Genomic DNA, 24,274 nt, shown 5'->3' with positions numbered 1-24,274 from the left:
AGCCCCAGGCTTTTGAGTGGCAATTTTAAACGGAGTTAGATGTAGAAATAAATGATAAATAATGGAGAAAAGCCTCCAATTTAGTCCTGAAGATTAGATTCAGATTTCAATCCTCCAGCAACTTTGAATTGTGTTTGCATGCAGCCATTTGCTCCAGTAGATAGATCCTAACCAGCAGTCTGACCATGCATTTCACACCTCCAACATTGAGGTATTAGTAGAAACATTCAGCCATACTGCACTAACACGCCTCTCATCATCCAATGCAGTAACCCACACACACAAACACATTTTGTCCATCTTCCATCTCGAACCACGCTGACTCGTCACCAAGGCAACTCAAGGACAAAAAAAAAGAAAAGCGTTAGCTATGAGTAGGAGAGAATATGAATCCCTCAGAGAGTTGTAGCAATATATTATATAAACCTTTTGGCTGTGCCATGTCTACTCGTTGCATCTTTATCCTGACTGCGTGGGATTCAGATTCAGGAGACATTGGAACTAGAGACGCAGCAGGTTTTTACTGGATAACATTCATTACCATTCATCCATCCATTTTCTGTCGCTCTTATCCCAAGCAGGGTCGCAAAGGGTGCTGGTGCCTATCTCCAGCTGTCTACAGGCGAGGGGTACACCCTGGACAGGATGCCAGTCCATCGCAGGGCAACACAGAGGCACACAGAACAAAACTATTCACACACACTAGGGGTGGGTATTGGCAAAGAAGTCACGATTCGATTCGAATCACGATTCACATGCCACGATGCGATTCTATCACGATGCATCACGATACTTGAAATATTGCGATGCATTGTGATATTTTCACTGAACACTGTAAGAAAAAGATACAGCCCTTACCAGTGGCTGACTGGCTGGGTGTGATCTGGATAGTGTCTTCAATTGATACATAACTGAAAGCAACTGAATTCATACATAGCTGTATTTATTGAAATTACTATTGGAGGTGTTGCAATGAAAACAAATACTGGACAGAAATATTACTATTACTGGCATGGACACACCAACAAAAAGATCTTAGGATTCATCAAACTTAAAATAACAAAATGAGGATAATCAGTCCGGACATGCTTATGACACAAAGCAGCAGGCGTCAACACATCCGCAGCGACATCTGCTGGACTGGAAGTTGTATTCCACTTGGTTTGATTGATGTGCGCCAACCATTAATGTATTTTATTTGTTCATTTTTTTTTTTTTTTATAATCGATTCTTGCCTTCAAGAATCGATTCAGTAGATCACAAAAATTAGAATCACGATTCATCGATTTGACGATTATTTTGCACACCCTTAACACACACATTCATTATCTTCTGAGTTTGTTTGTTTTTTTTTTTTTTGACAGTATTCCACAAAATTTATTCATCAACTGATTTCTGACTTCCCCTAATTCTTTTTGAATCCCAAAAGAAATGCAGTTTTCTAAAGCTTTAATGGGCTGACAATAGTGGCAATACTGAGGGGGTCCAGCATTCGAATTGAAACCCAATCAAGGGAACATTTCCACAGATTAAATATAAATGAATATCAAAACTAATGTATGTTATAGGCTTTTTAAATTCAATATAAGAATAGCACACAAATTAGTTCCCTTTTTTATGAGATGCACCTGTTCACCTATAAACAGAAATCTTGGCAGGAAGTGGTTTACGTTCAAACACAAGTTTAAACAAATCCCAATGGATGCATTAAAAATAATGAGCTATCTGTTGCATCTTAGTTCAGAAAAATAAAATCCAAACAATTATTATCTATTATCACTGGTACATTTGTTTTGAATATCCATTCAATATATTTCCTTCTCCAGTCAAATGGGACATTTAACTTAGGCTCACTGAGTAAGTTAAATCAGCTGCTTTTATAGCGTATTGCTAAAAGAAATAAATACAGTTCAACATTTTCCACAATTACAACTACGTGGAGAAACTAAGTGATTCTAGATTGGGTTTCAGCTAAAGCCGTAATACGCTGAAAGTCTTGCATTAAACAAATAGAATTTTGTTCAATTATACCTTTTACTGTACTTTTTAAAGTAAATATTTTGGATAATGAATTTTTCTAATTAAGTTCGCACATTTAAAAAGGTTTTTGCTTAGATCGTGTGAATTTTGCTAATCAATTGTTTTGCACTGTATGCTTCCAATAAAGTTTTAAGCCTTGACTGAACTCCTTGATCACAAATCAAACAAGGGCTGCAACGAACAACTATTTTGCAAATCGATTAATCTGTTGATTATTTCTTTGGTTAATCCATTAATAATCGGAAAGAAAAAAAGGTTCCTTAAAGAAGATTTTTTGTGAAATTAAACCAGGTGAAACTAAATCTTTTCTCGTTGAGGAGCTCTGGATAGAGCATATAGACAGATGAGAACGTTTTTGTTTTTTTTATCTTAAATGCAAAATGTTTATATATTTTTTTGTACGAGTTTGGTATAACTGTCAGCTAAAGCATGTTTTAGTCTCTACACTCCAGCTAACCATTATTCAGTCAGTATATTAGTTGACGATTATTTCAATAATTGATTAATCCCGATTAATCCAATTGGTTATTAAAGCCTTAGATTTCACCTAGGGAAGGTTCATTTCTAAAAGCAGAGTTTTATGGTGTTCTGAAAGTACAAGGTGATCAAATTAAAGCCGAAAACACAGATTTATTCTTTTTTTCTACTCTTTGTCCTTTTTGCAATAAATGCCAGAAAATATGATCTTCATTCTCTTCCACCAGCCCAGTTTTCAAAAGAAATAGATGTATGAATGTACTTCCACTGTATTACATTTCCCTTTGAATTCAGAGCAGATCTGAATCATATGTCATACCTGAGAGAACACCACTTTAGTCAGAAAGATAATGGGATTTGCTCACAGTTGTAGCTCTAACCCCTTCTAGTTATAGTGATGCATTTTTATCCATTTCATGCTTTTAGACACTAAATAAAAACATCCTCAAACAGCAGCAATGCAGTATGATGCGTACATGTGGTTAAATCAGATACAATCATCAAAAAAGGCCAATAAACTTTATTAACAGCTAAAAAGGAGTCAACCTAATCATAGCAAACACAACAAACACTTTGTTAATCTAGAATTCTAACATTAACAAGTGCTAATCCTTGTCTTTGCCCACATTTGAACAATTAAAAAAAAATAGCAAAAAGCTAACTTAATCAGAATTATGGATGATAAATTACATGTTCAGTTATCAACTGCTAGGTATTAAACAACTGCTAATATTAAAAACTTTGAGACAATGATCACTGTACATGAACATGACCAGTGTTCAAATTAATAAGTTCATGTATTAATCTAAGGACAAACAGTACGTGTTTGAATTCCTGACCTACAGCCATGGAGGGTTAAAAGTGACCCAGATGAAATGACATTTAAGAGAAAATTTTTATTTCAGCCATTAGAGACTTGAATTGGACTTGTAAACATATCTGTATCTAGTATGTTGGGTCAATTTAATCCATAAATTAATTACTAAAGCTTGAGGTTGCTATTCAACTATAAATGTAATCTGTTTCCATTGATGTGTTTGTGCTGCAGTGAAAAGAGCAGCTAACATAGACACACATGATCTCATCAGCAGTCTAATGACTTCAGTGAGCCAAACTGTCCTGGCTGGATTGTTGTTTTTTTTTCCCCCTTCCAACTACCGTAATCTGTCTGCCACACAGTAAAGCTCTCACTCTGCTATAAAAGACGACTTTATTCCACAGATCAGGTTAAATAAAACCAATAAAAAGTCAGAGCTTATTGTTTAATAATGAACCATCAATAACCAAACCAAGCTGAGGATTTGAGCATTTATTTAATCCAAACAGTGCAGTTCCCTCGCTCCACATGTAATTCGGGACGGGTCAGGACAAGCCCTGCTTTTCTGAGCAAAGAAACAGCCAACCCAGAGGGAAACATGAAGGTGTCTCCTGTCTCCTCCCCCACTCTCAGGAAAACATTCACAGCCTTCAGCTTCCTCTGGAAAGCATTTATATCCTTTTACATCTGTGGCGGAGAAGTATAAAATCACAGCAGTAGCTCTATAGTCCTTTGGAATAACAGGGAACTGTCTCTACTAAAGTGAATTTGCAATCATTTATTCATGATTTAAGATCACTAAACCCTTTTTAGATAAAAGGATTGTGATAGAATATCTAATTCTTTACCAAAACAGGAAAGAAATTCCTATTTTTCAAGCTCCATATCCAAATATACAGCTGGTCAAAATCAACACAGTAACAGTACAAACCCTGACTGTGGATTCATTTATGACACTCCTTCCTGTGAGGGGCGTTACTGACGGTCCTATGGGCTTCGCCTTCATACAGGAGCCAGTCATTTCTTCAGAGTAAGAGGGCTGTGGTTGTTGCGTGTCAAATCTCTTCTCAACAAGTTTCAGCTCGTTTTGGAGAGATAAAGATCTCTTTGGCTTTACACTAATGATGGCTTTATTGTGCTTCTATGTTAAGTTAGCATTTATAAAAAAAAAAAAATGAAATTGAAACTGAAACTGAAAAAATAAAAATTAAATCTAAAGCTTGTGTACTGCTGCACAGAATCAAGAACCAACTTGTTCCATCAATAAAGCGATTAAGGGTCCACCATTGGGTCCTGTTATATTATGATATTCCTAATTAGTTGTTTAAACTTGTTAACATAAAAGTAGAAGATAAACGGCTCATACAGCAAAACAAAACAACATATTGTGGTCAATTAAGATAACCATTCTTTTTTTTGCGGCACCAGTGGCTCGTTTTTTCAGTCAGCAGGCTGACAGGAAAGGGGGAGAGACATGTGGCAAAGGACCACAAGCCGGATTCAAACCCCGGTCGGCTGCATCGAGGTCCAAGGCCTCCGTACATGGGTTGTGATCACTAACCACTGCGCCACCTGCACGCCCGATAATCATCCTTTCCAACACATGATAATCTGCTGAATTTGAATGTCCAGTGAGATAGCATTCGGGTTCAGGATTTCAATAAGTGTTTCCAAATCAGGGCCGGACTCAAAGATGACAACAGTTGGGGATTTTGCCAACAGAAAACATATTTTTAGCAGAGATAGCACTAGCATTAGATCACCTTGAGGGTTGAAATAAAGGTTTCTGAGCCTTATTAAGTGTACTTTTCTTCTTTTTTTAAATTTTTTACGTAATGTTTTAAGTAATTTTGACTTTGATTCTGTAATACAATCTATCTAAAATCAATCTACCTTAGCCATTCTCTGGTATAAAGCTTGATTCATATAAGTGATTTGTTGGTTAGGTATGAAATCTCTCCAACAACTTTTTAACTATAAAAAACATAAGTAATAGTTTTGTTTTTTTTTTGTTTTTTTCTCCCACATTCTCATTATGTTGTTCTTTAATGGTATATTTATACCTACTGACCAAATAATTTAAGTCTAAAATTACAATGATTCAGCAAATAATATTAATTACAACAAAGCATCCCTGTTATCTTTCCATTCATTTGACCTCATTCCCAGAACTTATTTTGCTTTGTTTTTTCCCTAGAGAATTGTTATTTTACCTCTTCCTTATTCAAGTCGATATACAGTGCACTGCAAAAGTGTTTAAATCACATAGACTTTTCCACATTTTGTAACACTACGACCGCAAACTTTCATATTTAATCAGGATTTTATGTAACAGACCGACTTGGAGGAAAGTAACAAAAAGCTTTAGATGAAAGTTGAGTCTTGTGTTTGAATGGTCCAGTCAATGTCCAGTCCTGTATAAAAACAGGGAAATCTGGAGCAGCACTTTAAAATGATGCTTGCAGATTTCATGCATCCAGTCTGACTGGGGTCACCTTGCAAGCAAGATGAATAGTCGTGAGATTTGTGAATTCACAAACGCCTGCAAATACATCTTGACAGATGCCAATTGGTGCAATAGCCTCAATGCAGAAATGTTTCAAACCAAGCAAATGTGGTTAGGTGATTGACTTCAACCAGAAGCAGAAGGCTGAAGCTAAACAAACTTGGCTGTGCAGATTTTAGCTGGAATACTGAGTAAAAGGACGCAATTTGTGCCTTTGAGGATGGAAAAGATGTTTGCATGTTCCTCCCGAGCAGATTTGGCAAGAGTTTGATTCATCAGTTTTCTCCACCAGTTGTGAAACAAATCAAGAAGCAGCAGAGGAATCCGACTGTCATAATCTTGTCTCCATTATTTCCCCTCCAGGACAACCCAGTGGCTGAAGCTGAAAGGTTGAATACTAATGCTGTAAAACTTGGCGACAGTGATGAAAAGTGTTTTTTACCAGCTGGTATTTGAGAGCCTGGAATCATGCATGCTCAACATGCATCCATCAGAGATGTACCACAAAATCATTGTTGTAGTTATTGTGGATGAAGAATACACCTGAGCTAGCACTGCTGCCTTTAGGGGGATTATTGCCATGGAGTTGCGATATGATACGTGTCATGATACTTGGGTCACGATACAATATCACAATATTGCAATATCCCCATATAATGCCATATTTTTCCTGCTATTAAAACTGAATGTATAGATAAAAAAGCAACCTCGGTATATGTTCATCAGATGATATTGATCATTCAGTTATTTTAGTTTCCATGGTGTTTGGGGTTTGAGTCAGTCCACATCCTTCACTTTGACAGCCTCAACTACAGATATAGCTCTGCACCACACATGAAAAGGGCTCCACAACGCCATCTGCCAGAGTGGCGGTGCAGAGGTAGCCAATTTTCCCTCCGTTTTAGGTAAAAATGTTTTTGATTTAAAAAAAAACAAAAAAAAAACAACAATACTAGGAACTCAAAAATCGATATTATCAAAATCATGATATATTGCCAAAATTATTTTTTTTTTTCACACCCCTAGCTGCCTTGCAGCAAGAAGGTTCTGGTTTGTTTCCCAACTTCCAACACGTCTTTCTGCATGGAGTTTGCATATTCTTCCTGTGTATGCATGGGTTCTCCCTCGGGTACTCCTGCTTCCTCCCACTGTCTTAAAACATGACTGTTAGGTTATTTGACTTCTCTAAATTCTCCTTAGGTGTAAGTGTGGGTGTGAATGGTTGTCTTGTTTGTCTCCGTGTTGCCCTGCGATGGACTGGTGACCTATCCGGGGTGTACCCCGCCTCTCGCCCGTAGACAGCTGGAGATAGGCACCAGAATCCCACTCAACCAGCACCCCTCGTTTATCCCCGCTTCTGATAAGAGTGACACAAAATGGATTGAAGTATATACCACACATAAAGGGTAAGTAAATAAGTACACAAGAATATGTCACAGCAACTACTGCTGCTGCTGCCATTGGCTAAAAGCTTGACATGGGAGGCAGGTGCAAATTGCCGGAGAATTGTACTGTAATATCCCTCCCTTTTATGACCACTTGCCACAGACACCTTTACAGATTTATAGCATCTAAAAAAAAAAAAAAATTTTAGGTACTTATTAACATGTACATAATGACCTCCTAAGTGTCAGTTTGTCAAATAAAATGGACTGACCCTTTTTGATATGTGACAACGAGTGTAAAGTTTACGAGGTAAAAATACTTCTGCAAGGAAGGTTGCAGGATGTGAGGTGTGAAAATGCATTTCCTAAAGCGCAGCTAGACCCTAAGAATGTCAGAAGTCTCTGCATGTGTACAGTGAGGAGCTGTGGGTAAGGCTCAGAAGCTGAACAGACTGTGTGATAGGTAAAGGGAGCAGGAAACAGCCTTGTCAGCACAACCAGAGTGACTTTAGAAGGCAAATGTCGGTCACCAAGCAAATCTGTTTTACTGTGAAAAATCTTATTTTACTGACAACAAAAGTCCAATTTTGCTAGATATAGTTTATTACCCTTGTCCGCAATATGAAATAAGTACATATTAGAATAAAGATGAAAAACTTCAAACTCAGCGTTGCTGGACTGTACTAAAATTCAAACTTGGAAGAGGAGTATTCACTTTACATCCGCTTTAATAAATAAGCTATGAACCAGTCGGGCAAAAACTGGATTTAAGGTAAAGACAACAGTTTTATGAATCAGAAACAAATCAGGAACAACACAGAGGCTAAAGGACCTGACTCAGACTCACATGACCTTATGGCTGATCTCCTCTTACTCAAAAGCTTTGTTGCATGATCTGCATGGGAAAGGCTTCTGGTTTCTGCCCCTTATTCAGGGGGGCGGACAAGAAAGCTGGAACCAGACAGCTCTTATTTGGAATCACAAAGTTGACCTGTCGGCATAACGGGAGGAATTTCTGGCTTTCTGTCCCACACACCCTCTATTGTTTATGGTCAAAGCTAGACTCTTTCCACTGATTATTCTGCCCACTGGAGCAAAGCATCAGCATCCTGTGGAATAACAATGATGGGGCAGATTAAGGGACAAACACTAATTGCTTTTCCTTACTTTCCCTAAAACGTTTACGGTAAAACACAATCCCACAATCAGTAACGAAAATACAAAGAGTGATTAACTGTGATTGGAAATCTCTGCAATGCTTTCCTTTCTTTGTTGTGGATAGTTTTATGACTAAGAAGCAAGGCCAGAACCTCACCCACACAGACACTTTGTTTCCCACCTGCTGTGCACACAGCCTGACCTTCATTACAGGGAGCGTTTAAAAAAAAAAAATAATAATTTGCGGCACGCAGGTTCCCATCTTTCGCAAGAGTTGCTAAAATGCTTTCACAGCAGCGTTTCTGGTTTCATAAAGTGCAGCTTAAAATTTCACTACCCGCTACATCAAATTTACTGCAAAATGAATTAAATGCATCAGTAAAACCAAAAACACTTTTTTTTATTTTAAAAGAAGATAAGTAGACAAAAATCATCTAATGATGAGAATAAAAAAGCTCTTGAATTACAGAAGATGTTCAGAATGCCTTTCTCAATCTATTCTCTTGTCTGTTACTGTCAGTCACTTAATTTCGACTCATGAGATCGCAGACAATCTCGGTTATTATTGCCACACTTTCTGAGGAAGTCTCAGATCTGTGGAGCAAGATTTGTCTGAATCCTGCGGTCTGAGTCTCTCCTTTCTCGACTTCCACTGTGCAGTAAACGAATATTTTAAGCTCAGGAGAAGCACAGCTACACATAGCAGAAAAAGAAGCGTTTACTGGTGAGAAGAGAATGATTTTGATGCCCGTTAGCAGTTTATATTTAGATCTGAGCATGCACACAGAAAAGCTTATCTGCAGGAAGATGCACTTTGCATTTGCAGATTTTAATCGGATCAGAGGCAACAGGGTGACAGACAGAGGGCCTGTTCAGTGGCCCAGGGGTGCAACGGGTCTCAGCCTACATACAGACAGAGGGATCTATTCCTCATCTAGAGGAGAGGTAGCATCCACCCACACTAATTGGTAATAAACAATCTGCAATATATAAGCATCACAATATCATGATTGAAATCACATATTCAGAAGTATTCATAGACTTTAGCTTCTTAATCTTGTCTCATTACAAGCACAGACAGATGTACTCAAAAAAGCACATATTTATGAAACTATTTCTGTTTCTCCATTTAGAAATAAAGTTAGAGAAGTGTCATGTACATTTGTGTTCAGCACAGATGTGATCACACTCAGTGGAACCACCTTTAGATTCCAATGCTACGTCTCCAACAGCTCTGTACATATAGCAAACAAAGACTGAATTACAAATCAGCTTAGCATTAATTACTAGAGTTCAACAATTAACAGAAATTCTTCAATTCAGATATATAGGTCTGGACTTTGACTAGACCGTTCTAACACATAAACATGCAAAGGTCTTAACCGTACTACTGTAGCTCTGAATGTTTGTTTTTTTATTGGAAGCTGCATCTCCTCCCCAATCTAAAGTAAATCGTCTAGTATTTACCTCCATCCATCCATCCTCCCATAAAGGTGCAGTAGGAGATATTTTCTGACGCATTTTTTACCATGGGGCTTAAAGATCTCCCCATAGCAGCTTAACAAGCAGTGAAATAGAGGGTCTGGAAGTGAAACTAAAATAAATGGTCCCCGTTAAAGTGAGAAATCAATGAATAACCCCAACCAATTACAAAAGACGGTCCGTTGTACACGATTGGTTCCTGACACGCCAAAATCCCGGACAATTTTGAAATTCCTCCTGAACTTTTTTTTTTTTTTTTGTTAGGTATGAAAAGTAGTACATGTCCGGGAAAAAGAGGATGTCTGGTCACCCTATTCACACCTAAAGCAGCAAGAGCAGCGTGTGCTGCTTCATTTTTGATGCTTGTACAAGTTTAGTTCTGACACGGGGCTGAAGGATCTCTGCTGCTCTGGCTGCGCGGTGGAAAAAGCGGGTCTGATGTGCACCTATCCTTTCTTTGCCTGTAACAATGGCACCTATATTTGCTGTGATCAGTGGGTAAAAAGTAGTTTGAATCTATTTTGAAATGAGAAAGTCCACCTGAAAACATAATCAATGCAGTCAGTTCATCCACATTACCATCCTGCCTTCAAATATTGTTTCTGTCGGAGCCGCTCAGACCCCTATACACCGGCGGAGCTCTTTCACTATAGGAATCCCATTCAACAGCAGCCTTTGGCCTGGTCGCCTCCTCGCGGTTTGCCGCGTGGCTGGAAGACTTTTTTTTTTTTTATGTCCGTAATCCAAACTGCAGGCACCTGGATAATAAAAGCCAACATGTTTTTCCAGCAGATTTTGGTATTTGAAGTTAATTTAGCCGTTAATAAACTGTTTCAAAGGAGTGGTCATAGTGCTCTGCATCATCAGTGCTGCCTGTCTCCATGCCAGTTCCAAGATCAGCTGCAGACAGCATGCATGTTTATGTCTTTTGAAGGTGTGGTTTCGAGGGGGTGGTCTAAAGGGAGAGGCATGGTTGTGTATGTTCAAAAATATAGCTTGCTGGAACCGTTAATGCAATATCTCCTACTGCAACTTTAAGGCTGAGTTATAACTTTTTCTTCAAAATTATTTTTTTTCTCAAACTTATAAGTGCCGATTGAATTAATTAATAATTAATTGAAAAAAAATGTAGAGCATATGAATATATTTTTTTATAAATGTTTACAGGTCCAAAGTACATGAATATTTAATTCTGGTCATGATGCAACATGTTGACACATTTGGACCAGTAGGAATCGTAGTTTGAAGTCACATGACATGAAGCCCAGGCATTGCCAGGTCCTAGTAGCTCCATGATAGAGCTGAGAAATGGCTTCTCTTTCAGTGATACATTTCTCAGATACTCAAAACAAAAAAGTAATAAAACAAGGGAGAACATTGCTCAAGCTTTCGAGTGTTGGTGCTGGCTTAGAGAGCAAAAATTTAATATTAACTACAGAAATAATCAAAACCTTTTTCATTTTCTAACCGGAAAGAAAGTAGAATTACCTACAAACAATTCATCCTCTTCATCAATGTTAAGTTTTTCTTCTTTCACACATAGAGTAACGGTCCAAAGCTACTTGCAGCTGTTTTTATTTCCTCAGCCATCTTTTTGAGTGTTATTCAGATTTTAAGCACCAAGCGTCGTTATCAATGCTTCGTTAATGGTGTGTTCGCACCGATCCCATTTTGGGCATCAAAAACCCTAAAAAAAAAACAAAATTTGGATGCTGGATCAAATGCTGGTGAAGTTGAATTGAAGCTCCGATGCTCTGGCTGCTCGGCGCTCTAGTCGTTTATCTGCTCAGTTCTGCAGCTTCAAGCTAAAGATCAGCTTGGCTTTTTTACTTTTAGGAGATGGAAAAATAGTTTTCACAAGTTTCCAAGCAAGAAAGTCCACCTTAAAACACCATCTGTGCAGTCAGTTCAGTAGCATTATGATCCCACTAAAAGATGTAGTTCATCTTCGGAGCGTCAGACCTCCAACATACCGCAGGACAGCAGTGCTAGGTTTACGCTCTGAAAGCTCTCTGTTGCGGGCAGCTTTTGGGGGATTTCCTGCTGCTGTTACCAGCAGCTGGAAGTTAATAAAAATAAGATTGTTCCATCGGCAGGTAACATTACTTGTCAATTTGGGTATTTAAACAGTTTTGCAATAGTTCTTAAAAAAAACAAATGTTAATGGAGTATTAATGATCAGAGCTCGCTCTCTTTTCCTTGTAGCTTACATGACAATCCATTCTTCCGGCTCTTTTTTAAAGTTTTGGAGTTTAATCCCTTGATATTTATTTATCATTCATATGCAGCTCTGCAAAAACGATAACGGCATGATCTCCCCCGAAAAACTCCTGGATCAGTTTTTCTTATTGGCTGACGCTGAGGCGTCCAGCAGCAAAAGTTAAATTTTCTAAACTCCAGAACGCCAGAACACTCCCGCTGCTCGAACACGCTGCTGGACCTCTTGACGCTGTCCCCCATAGACTTTCCAAGTAAATCAGAAGCTTTGACGCCAAAAACGTATTCAGTGTGCATGCACCATAAGGAAGCAAAGGGCTTTTGAAGTACAGATTTATTTGTGTGTAAAATAATTGCATATGCTCCATTCTGAATGGAGCAAAGAGTGCATCGTCCGGTTACAAAAAAACATAGATGCACCACTAGGCGCTACGGTCGGGCATCAGTCTGGATTGATGCAACATTGCACCCTGTTCAAAGCGCTTAGTATAATCCAAGTTTTAGCATGTTAAAGAACAGCAGCATACCCACAGGATGATGCAGCCACCACAATAATGCTTTCAGGAAAGATCTGAGGTGTTCTTTCTTTACCAATCCATAAAGAGCATTTTACTTAGTGGCAAATAAAACACCAGATTTGGTCTGAATGAAGCATCAACTTGCTGCTATTAGTTTCTCCCTACACGTTAAAGCACATGGTGTTTTCTCAGTCAGCATTAGCATACTGTATGGGTGTTTTCTGGTCAATCTACCATGAATGCACAATGTCTGACAGCCTTGGAGTGGTTTCAGAGTACTGAGCAGCTTGCAGCATCTCAGACCGTTTGCAGCTGCAGTCACACTGGCGTTGTACGTGGCAGCTTGTGTGATGTTTAATCTACTGCTGCACTGACAGGATGTCACATCAAACAGCACACACCTGACTACCCACCAGGAAGCTAAAAGCCTTTGAGTCATACAATAATGCACCATGAGCCACCATTTAATACATATCAAAAGAAAAGCGTTTTTTTTTTCCCTTAAAATAAAATCTGCTTTTGAATGCCTTACACAGCCCCTAAAGCCTACAGGCTAATAAAATAAACAACTTATTTAAATCAGGTTGGAGGCTAGCCTAATGTAAGGTAAAACTAAATCATCTGCTAAAGTATCCCAGATAAACTTCCCACTTTGAGGCAAACCATTTTGCTTTACAGAATCATCATCATATCTATTTAAAAAGAGGAAGCAGACTATTCATGGCCAAAAAAAAAAAAGCCAACACCAGAAACAAATGAATCTATCAGCTGACTTTTTTGTCTAAAATGAGATCTAGGCCTGTGTGCCTGAAGCCTGGGAATATGATTCCCTTAGAAAACAGTAACAGCAGAAAATAATAGCCCAGTGCCTTGTAAAAGTATTCATGTTACACCACAACGACCTCACATGTATTTTGATGCTTGAATAATGTTTTCTGAGAAACCATTGTGTCCTTTACAGAACAACTGGACCAATGGTGAGATTCAGTTACACGCAAGAAGAATCCTTTTAATCGTGTCTTACTAAGACATTTGGGTGCACCTAGATGCATTATAGCAGGGGCTCCCAAACATTTCCTGTGACCCCAAAAATAAAGCAAAATATCAGAGATGCTCATAAAATACATTGGATTAATTTACTCTTTAATGAAACTATTTATCTATAAATATAATATAATCCATACATCCATTTTTCGTCACGCTTATCCCAACCGGGGTTATAAGGGGTGCTGGGGCCTATCTCCAGCTGTCTACAGGCTGTCTCCCGTATTATATAAAGATGCCAAGGAGAAAGTTCTCATGGCCATACAACCAAAGTTCTTCCGAGTTCTAAAATAGGCGCCCCCTTGCGCTTTGGAGGGAAACTGCTGTGCATCCCTAGAAATTTCAGACCATAGCATACCAGCGAAACTGGTTTGCGACCTGACCCAAGCGACATTTGATGTGTGCGAAGGTAGAAGTCTAATCTGCCCTTAAAGGCCAATTTATACTTCTGACGCATAGCCTCTGCAACCGTCAAATCTGTCTCTGTGCACGACCACACCGCCAACACAGAGGTCCTGCAACTGTCGTTACTAGGGGTGGGTATTGCCAAAGAAGTCACGATTCGATTCGAATCACGATTCACAGGCCACGATGCGATTCTATCGCGATGCATCACGATACTTGAATTATTGCGATGCATGGCAATATTTTCTCCTCCATGTTTTGTTTTTGAATGACTCGGCGCAGTAGAAATGCTTGTGACACAAGGCAGTGTGCATTAACACATCCGCAGCGACATCTACTGGACTGGAAGTTATATTACACTTGTTTTTGGCTGATGTTCGCCAACCATTCATGCAATTTTATTTACTCATTTTTTTAAATTAATAATCGATACTTGGCGTCAAGAATCGATGCAGTAGATCATGAAAATTAGAATCACGATGCATCATCATGACGATTATTTTGCACACCCCTAGTCGTTACGCACCTCAAGATAATCCTGACTACACGTCGGACGGTTGCAAACCCGTGCAGACCTCAAGCGGAAGTGCGCAGACAAATAGCAGGTGTGAATGGTCCTTGGTATGCCTTTGCGGCCTTCTGTGTGGTCGTCCTTCTCGATTTGGTGCCGGTGTGCGATATTTTTAAAAACCGAGGAACTACTACAATGGAGAACAATGACAACAGGTTAATCGAGGAGGTTCGTAAGTACAACCACTTGCATGATGCCTCAGACAAATTATATAAAGATGCCAAGGCGAAAGTTCTCAATACAGAAAGACCCCGGGCTGAGAATCGAACCAAGAACCTTCTTGCAGCAAGGCAGCAGTGCTACCCACTGTTCCATTGAGCAGCCCAATAAATAATATAAAATCAATTCATTTTTCTTTTAATTACATCAAATTTTATTGTTTGATACGTACATTTAAATTGATTTTTTTATTATTTATAGGGACAATAAATCATAATTAGTACAATAATTGTAATATCATTATATATGATTAATAAATCAATAAGCATTATTTTTTTTTATATCCTTCCCTTTCTAAATTATTTTCTTTAACATTAAGAAGGTATTTTTATTCATTGTTATATTTCAAGTTGCGCACGGACAGAATGATCAGTGGTAGTATTGATTCTGTAGGAAGGCATTGCACATTACCTGCAGAGGAGGAGTCATCATGGTCGGAGCTCAGGTAGCCATCGCTCCTCCGGTCAGGTGTGCTGCGGCCTGAGCCCCTGGATGCCCGGTGGTGGACATGGGGGAAGGACGGGGACAGCCGGCCATCATCCCCGGAGTCAAAGTCCCTGCTCTGGCGGAACGGCCGCAGATTGTCCCTGCAGATGGTGGGGGTCCGCTGGCCGTCCTTGCCTCCGCTTTTCGGCGTCAACAAGTTATTCCTGACGAAATTGTCGTTGAGCTCCACATCCTCGTATTCTCGGTCACTGTCCTCCTCGTCGTTGTCGTTAGCGGCCTTGTTTCCCCCCCGGGGTTTCTGCGGCGGCACCGGGATGGGGACGTACTTACCTGTCCTGCCGATGAACCTGCTCCGCTCTCGGCTGTAAGGGCTGGGTGTGTCGGCCGCCCCGCTAAGCCTCATGCCTCCGGAGTCGGACACCTTGGTCCTCTCTCCGCCGCCTTCATCTTCCCGCCGCGGTGGCTTTTTAACATTCCCTATCTTGGGAACGACAAACGTCTCTGCGTTGAAGTTTTCATCTTTGCCCACGAACCTCTGCGGGTCGTTTCTCTTCTGCTGGGCCACGGTGGTCTGCAGGTATATCACCTTGAATTTCTCCTCCGCCAGAGCCTTCTGGAGCTTCTTCAGGTTGGCTTTGCATGATTCCAGCTCCGACTCGATGTCCTCCACGGAGCTCAGGTCCATTCGAGGGACCTCGGCGTCGGGGAACTCATTCCTCCAGTGTTTAGCGAATTCCTCCTGCTCCCACATTGTGATGTTCAGGCGACCGTTAGGGAGAGAAAGCTGGAGCTGACTGTCTTCACCGTCACTGAGCGGTAAATCTGTCGTATACACCCACCTTCCTCTTGGCAACCTTTCTTTTTTTTTTTTTTTAAGACACACAAATATTCACTGCTGACAGTAGGCTAACACTTTTCAGACAGTCTTCATCCCTCCACAGACAGCAGGCAGGCAGGCAGAGGACGCGAGCGCTCACAGATGCGGTTTAACAAGTTCGCCACTGTGTTAAAAAAGTTTGAGACTTCCTGTATCGACCCATGGTGCCTTCAAGTACTTCTGGGAAAATTTCAGTTTTCATTGTTTTTCGATTTTTTTTTTTACGCTCCAAGCTCTAATAAACAATTAAATCTAATAACATCTAATAAATATTTGCTGAAAATATGCTGTATTTGCTGTACTTCTTTTTATTTTTATTTTCTAAAATTTCTCTCCTTTCTTTGTTAGTCATGTTACTTCTACACTTCTAGTTTGGTTTTATGGCTTTTGGTTACACATATATTTTTTGCTATGTATGTTATGTTTAAAATGCCGAATAACTTTATTGCATATCATATTCATTAAAAATGCAATGTTCTAAGCTTTTTTTAATAACATGAAGCGTGCGCTTTAAATAAAATCCGACTTTATCCAAATGCAACATGAGAGTAGTCAATGTTTAACGGTCTGGTCCTTTCATAAAGGTCTGTTTCCAAAGGTAAAGAAGCCACCGGAAAAGGCCAATCCTTTATTTTCAAGGCCTTGTAACTTGTGACTTTTTTACAGAATACTGCTGCTCATCTTGTTCCTGTTATAATGTGTTTTTGATATATATTGCTGTACTAAATGTATCAGGTATCTGCAGGTTATGATTATCATTTTATGACTACTAGTGGTAGTAGGGGTAATAGTATGTCCCAATTCTTCTTCTTTTTTCTTTTTTTACCAAGGGTTGCACTAAGGGGCCAGGGTTGGGTGACAGTCGCCCCTATTATTTTCCCAACTAATCTCCTAGACAGTGTCTGAAATTAATGTAAAGTTAAGATGCACATTTTCAGTGAGCTGCAATATCTATCTATACTTTGCAAAAATATATAAATAAATTTCATAAAATAAGATAACCCCATTTTTTGAGAATAGTAAGGTGATAAAACATCTAACACTTTCAAGATTATTTAATTTACCTGGTTATTTGATTATTATTATTATTTAATTATTTATTTTTATTTATTTTAACCAGGGGCAGGCCAATATTAAATGCACTATTGTAAACTACTCAAAAAAAAAAAATTATAGGAACACGTAATCAGAGTATAGCATCAAGTCATTTAAACCTCTGGGATATTGATTTGGTCAGATAAGTAGCAGAGGGGGTTGTTAATCAGTTTCAGCTGCTTTGGTGTTAATGAAATCAACAACAGGTGCACTAGAGGAGCAACAACGAGACGGCCATCAAAACAGGAATGGTTTTACAGGTGGAGGCCACTGACATTTTTTTCCCCTTCTCATCTTTACTGACTCTTTTTCACCAGTTTTGCATTTGGGTCACTGTCACTACTGTTAGCATGAGGCGCTACCTGGACCCTACAGAGGTTGCACAGGCAGTCCAACTCCTCCAGGATGCCACATCAGTACGTGCTATTGCCAGAAGGTTTGCTGTGTCTCCCAGCACAATCTCAAGATCATGGAGAAGATTCCAGGAGAGCTGGACAGGACTGTAGAAGGTCTACAACCCATCAGCAGGACCGGTATCTGCACCTTTGTACAAGGAGGAGTAGGAGGAGCACTGCCAGAACCCTACAAAATGACCTCCAGCAGGCCACTGGTGTGAATGTCTCTGACCAAACAATCAGAAACAGACTTCACGAGGGTGACCTGAGGGCCCGACGTCCTCTAGTGGGCCCTGTGCTCACTGCCCGGCACCGTGGAGCTCGATTGGCATTTAACACAGAACACCGGAATTGGCAAGTCCGCCACTGGCTCCCTGTGCTTTTCACAGATGAGAGCAGGTTCACCCTGAGCACATGTGACAGGCGTGAAAGGGTCTGGAGAAGCCGTGGAGAACATTATGCTGCCTGTAACATTGTTCACCATGACCGGTTTGGTGGTGGGTCAGTGATGGCCGCCAGGTTGCACCTCAGACTGTCCAGGAGCTCAGTAATGCCCTGGTCCAGATCGGGGAGGATATCGCCCAGGACGCCATCCGTCGTCCATTAGGAGCATGCCCCGACGTCGTCAAGCAGGCATACATGCACTTTGGGGCCATACACATGACTGAATACCATTTTGAGTTGCTATGAAATGAAATTTCAGCAAAATGGACTAGCCTGCCGCATCATTTTTTCACTGTAATTTTTGGGGTGTCTTTGAATTCATCCCTCTGTAGGTTGATAATTTTCATTTCCATCAAATGATGTGGCATCCTTTGGTTCCTAACACATCACCCAGTACATATCAGTATAAATAAACATTATGATTGTTTTCCCCATTGAGATCTGATGTGTTTTCAAAGTGTGCCGTTCATTTTTTGTGTGCAGTGTGCTGTTTGTGTATTTGTTTGTCAAACAAAATCCCAATGGTTTCAAAATAATATTTCCCAAAAAACCTTAATATATGTTGTTAGACTTAATGTTAAATTAATGATTTTTCTCATAAAAGTTGGGCCAGATTTCCAAAAGCCTAACCCAGTGGTCCAATAGCCAAGTAATCAAGTCAAAAGTTGTTGTGGGTTTAAAAAATATATATTATTATGCTTTTTTTTTTTCACATTATACACACAACTAAGTTTGCAAATATTCTCTACCAAAGGGTTGTTGAATTCATTTTAGATATAAAAAAAAAATAAAACTGTAATGAGACTGGAGACAGTTGTAACAAGGGAGGATTGAAATGACTATTTTTCTCCAATCAGACACATGCTATATTGATCACATTAATACCACACATGCCCATTTGGACCCTCACCATAACCAGCGGGACAGAAAGGACATTTGAGATAACCTGCTAGATGTATTGGAGAAAAAAAACAAAACATGTTTTTAAAAGTGTCAAAGCAAATTTTTCATGTGTTTTCCATGTTTTCTGTCTGCTTGTATGAATTAATTACCACAGAGATAGACTGATTCTTATTTAGTTTACAGGTTAGGTTGGGATGTCTGATGATCCCTTTCACAAAATCAGCATTTGTTTTTTTGTTTTAATACTATATTATTCTGAGATTTTGCATTGTTTGAACAACTTAATTAACAACGAATCTCCAACTCTGAGCATTCTCGTTATAGAAGTTCTACGAACAATTGAAAATCTTAGGATAATACGTCAATTGAAACAAAAAACCGATGTTGATTTTTGTAACTGAATGGATTTATGACATGTTGCAACTGTTTCAGAGATGGGACTGTTGTAACACGTAATTTCTTAAAATAAATATTAATGAAAAATTTGTTCCATTCCAGGGTAATTAAACGAGAGGTGTATGTTAGATAAATAAATGGTTCCTACAGTCTCCGATGTTGTGCAGTAATTGAGATATTTCTCTTTTTAAAAGAGAAATATCCAGTCAATATTATTTCTGGGTTCAAATGCAAATAAAAGAGACTACAAAAAATAAGGTGATTTCCATCTACATTAACAGCTTCGCTGGTGAGACAAAGGTCCACTGTCCTTTAATTGCAGCACAAAACGATCCGAGGCCACTTTGGACGTCCTGCAATAAACCTCACATGTAATAATAATGCAAGAGCCACAGATTGAAGAAATCAGTTTATTAGAACCTCTCTGACAAAATGAAGCAGAATTAAAGATTATTCTGTAAATTCTGCTCTCCGCTAGAGGATCCTGAATACTCCTTTATAATACTGTAGTAAGAAAGGATATATCATTCTAAGACCTCATTCAGACATATATTTATAAAAAAAACAAAACACAAAAAACATTTTTATTATTATCATTATTATTATTTTTTTGGAGGGTTATTCACACTCTACTAATGAATTTCTGCTTAATAGTTAGTAGCGGTTCTGGATTTTTCAGATTTATATATATGCATCCTGCTATGACAGACATAAAAGCAGGAATTTATTTGCATCTTATTGCCAAAACAACCCCAGCATTTCCAACAATGTGCTGCCAACTGTTCTTTTTGCAGAGCAGAAATATAGAAGGAAGGCACAAACACACTCTTACATAACTGTTCTTCCGTCCAGCTGGTGGTTTTAGCAGTTTGACTTCAAGAAAGAGAAGTTTTATCAGGCTGCTTGCTGAAATCGGAGGAGAAGCATAACTGCTCCCACTACAAGACCCCAGTGGGGTTTGAACATGCATTTAACCACAACAGGTGCATGTCAGAGCGGCAGAAGATTACTTCCTCATTCTCCTGTCTGCGCTGATGTTTATAATTAACAATGTAAATGTAAACTTTTGTAAAATTTTATGAATCAAGCAGTGAGATAAATCTCCCCTTACCGTGTGCATTTTTCATTGCAAGTAAACATTTCATACAAATAAATATAATTTCTAGAATGCAGAATGGAGTCCAGCTAAACTCAGTCTGTATCATCTTAGCTGATCCCAGCAGCTGCATCCAGAAACAATCTGGTAAGCTGCCCTGCAGAATTCTTCCAGTAAAACAGATGCAATGGGAAGCAGTGAGGAGGGGAGGAAACAGAGGTGGAACCAAAGTGCACAATTGGACTCCTGCCCAGAACTTAAAGATCTTTCTCCACTCCATATCTATTGATTAGGTATAGTTGTGGTCATCTGAGTTCTGACTGGATTAAAGTGATGAACAGGTCAAGACTGTCATGCAGCTACATCTCTACTTTCATGCCAGTTAGCAGAAACTATAAGACATCAACAAGTGTTCAGCACTGTCCAAATAAACAACAGCCAGTAAAGCAGAAGTGAAAAAAAAAGCTTGCTCAGGGTGGTTTACACACCAAAAGCACGATGAAGATGAGCCGACTAAAGCGTGGGCAGAAGAGTCTCATTTAGAGCCCATATCAATTAATCAAAAACCAACATGGAGGCCTGCATGTAAGCCTTGGTACGTGTACAATCCAGCAACAAGGTGCAAACTAAATGTTTTTCATGCAGCAGCTTTACCCAGTTGTTTCAATACCACGCCCCTCGGCTCCCCTCTCTTCCAGCTTTTCTGGATTCCTGACATGTTTAGTGATAATGACTTCAGCCATGTCATAATTATAGTTTTTGCTCATATTGGACATATTTTGGCTTGAGCCAGATGCTATGCATACTAAATCAAAAACACGTTCTTTACTCTCTTTTGTTCTCTTTGTATTCTTTGGAAATCTGAAATACAGTTTAGTTCTGAAAACAAGAGAACCCAGAAGAAAATTATACAGCTCAAAAGTTGTTCTTCTATAGTGAATGAGACATATTTGAGTTTCTCATCTAGGCCTCATTTTAGTTCTATTTTATCAAAAATACCTCTTATGTGTTTATTCTATCATGCACTAGGAGAAATAAGGTGAGATGCTAACATTACAGTACAGAACTCCTGCAAAACTTGAATTTACACATTCAAACTCATTCATACTCATCATCATGGTAAGCCACGTTGTAGCCACGGCTGCCCTGGAGCTCGCTGACCGAAGCGAAGCTCCACAGGAGCCACCGGGCCCTCTGAACACCATCAGATCTCTTCAGTTTAGGTCACTTGCCCAAGGGCACAACAACACTGAAAGTCAGTGCTTGAACCCACAACCCTCTGTTTGCAGGACAAACTCCTGCATCCAACGCCACTGTTGCAAAACCGAGTGAAAGCGAAAGAAAAAAGATGGGTAAGTTAATTTGAGAGAGTGCCTCCACTCGAAAATAGAAATATGTCTTTCTAGTCAGGGATTGAGAATGGATTTATTTTTCTTTATGAGAGGCAAAATATTCAAATCTTATTTTACCTTATAATCCTGCATATAGTCACACCTAAATATGTTATTTCTTCTTTCTCTAGAATCCCATATAAGGTGCTTTAGTGATAGTCATGTATTGACATTATCTCACATTTTCACAAATGTTTCTATAATCCAGAGGCTCTAGAAAAACTAAAGGGATCTGTTTCCATCTTTCAGAAAAATAGTGGTGTCATCAGTGAGCTTAGTTTTATCAGAGGATAACCAAATACATTTAATGGCTCAATATCTTGGCTATTGTTAAGAAAAACAGCCAATTCTAAAAGCCAAAAATAAATAATAAAGGAGAGCAAAGGCAACTCCATTTGATTCCCCGCTGTTCTTGAAGCTGTGGTTGTTCCTTCAGAGAGGAGACTGAACTATTAATAGCCTTAGACAGTAAAATAACCACTTTTATAAACATTTTATTTTCTTTCCAGCATTTTATTGTCATTAAACTGTCACAAGTACAGAGCAACGAAATGTAGTCCCTGCATTTAACCCATCCCCTTGGGGAGCAGTGGGCTGCCATTGTGTGGTGCCCACGGAGCAGTATGGGGTTAAGGTTCTTTGCTCAGACATCCAGAGTGGCAGGCTGTGGGAGTGGGGCTTGAACTCAGAAGCTCTGGGTTCCAGGCGCAATGCCCTAACCACTAGGCCGCCACTCCCCAAAGAAATGTTTTTTTTTTTTTTTTTTTTTTTTTTTTTTTTTACCTTTTTTTTAAAGTGAGTTTAAAATTTTTAAAAAATGTTTAATAAGCAAGCAATAATCAGACGATGGCTTTCAATATATCTTTTGTCTTTTCCTGGTTTGGGAAATACTCTTTGATTCATTGTTGGCATAAAATTTTTTTTTTCAATTCATTCTTTAATAATTCAGTTAAATCTTCCCAGAAAAAATTTCTGAAAATTGGAAGTGAAACCATCTCGACCAGGTGTTTTACCTACTGACATTTGTTTTAAAGTAACATCTAATTATTTATCTGTACTTCAGTTGAATAACATTTTGAATGTGGATTACATTCTAGGAATGCTGTGTTTAATACTTTTCAAAAAAGGATATGAAGCTGTGATAAGAGTAGACCGCCTTCAAAGAGAGGTCTCTGATTTCTGTAAGTCAGTTCACAAAGAGACAGAAAAGTTGAGAAACTCTAAGATTGGGCTTTCTGAGAGCTTTTCTACAGTTTGAAAGAAGCCTAAATCGAGCTTTAGTACAGAGAACAGAGACACAAGAGAATTAAACCTTAGTTTCATTTTGGAGTCTTAAAGTTTTCTAGGATAAGCACATGAAACATTTGGAGATCTCATTTCAGATTTTCCTTTCCTCTGGGATTTCCTATCTCTCCAAGGTTATTGTCATAGCTAAATGTTTTTGGTTATCATGACAGAACTTACAAAATAAACAAAAGGATGAGTTGCTTGTATTGACATAATGAGTCAAAATTAGAGAAAAATGATTGCAATCTCATCTGGCCATGTGTTAAAAAAAATTTAGAACTGGTTTTGTGACTCCTGGAGGCAACAACTGTTCTCATGTGATTACTAGTGACTATTTTATGGCTGTGAAGGCATTTCGGCCCACTCTACTTCATGGAGTTGTTTTAACACAGACACACTGAAGGATTTAGCTCATATTAACAGCTTGTTTGAGATCATGCTGATACATTTCCATAGGATTTTAGTATTGACTTGAATTTCCCCCCTGGAAAAAAATAAATTAATATATATATATATATATATATATATATATATATATATATATATATATATATATATATATATAAAAACACAATAAAACAAAAACAAAGCACTTCTTTGAGCCATTCATATGTTGACCTGCTGGAGTCCAATTGTGTTGACATCCAACCTGATAGTTATGAAATAATGGCTGCTCCAGCCATCAGTAGAATTCACGGTTCAATTGTGCACAACAACACAACAGTTTACAGCAGCTGATAAGCACAGTAGTGGAGGGGTGATGATTGGGGCTTGTTTTAGCAAAACAAGATGCGCACTGCCGACCAGTTGATGGTCAAATGGTCAATGCTCTCTGTGCATCGTTCTAGAATCTTACGCAATGAAAAGAAAATGGAAACCGAAGTAAGTCAGTTTTTCTTAAAATAAGTGCATATTTCTTAAATTGAGCGGGTAAATGAGACGCTTTTCCAAAGGAAAAACACAATTTGCATTCAAAATGAGAAAATAAAACTACAGTCTCTTATTTCAAGTGCATGATATCCAGTCATCTTTTTTTAAGGGTAAAAATACTAATTCCATTGGTGGATCATCTTATTTTACCGGCTCAAATTAAGGGTTATTACA

The 24,274-nt window shown here is 38.8% G+C and overlaps 1 protein-coding gene across 1 annotated transcript in view; it reads right to left on the bottom strand.

Moving 5' to 3' along the window:
* abr (ABR activator of RhoGEF and GTPase) overlaps window positions 1–16,037 on the bottom strand; it is a 173,743-nt gene extending 157,706 nt beyond the window's left edge. Inside the window, exon 1 of the mRNA XM_038288436.1 lies at window positions 15,251–16,037. Coding sequence (XP_038144364.1) covers window positions 15,251–16,037 — 787 coding nt within the window. The remainder of the gene's footprint in view (window positions 1–15,250) is intronic.
* Between the last annotated feature and the right edge of the window lie 8,237 nt (window positions 16,038–24,274).

This window comes from Cyprinodon tularosa, unplaced genomic scaffold (assembly GCF_016077235.1).
Source record: "Cyprinodon tularosa strain WSP-4 unplaced genomic scaffold, ASM1607723v1 ctg256, whole genome shotgun sequence".
Taxonomy (NCBI): domain Eukaryota; kingdom Metazoa; phylum Chordata; class Actinopteri; order Cyprinodontiformes; family Cyprinodontidae; genus Cyprinodon; species Cyprinodon tularosa.
The sequence above is the reverse complement of the archived record's forward strand: the minus strand, read 5'-3'. Positions and strand labels throughout refer to the sequence as shown.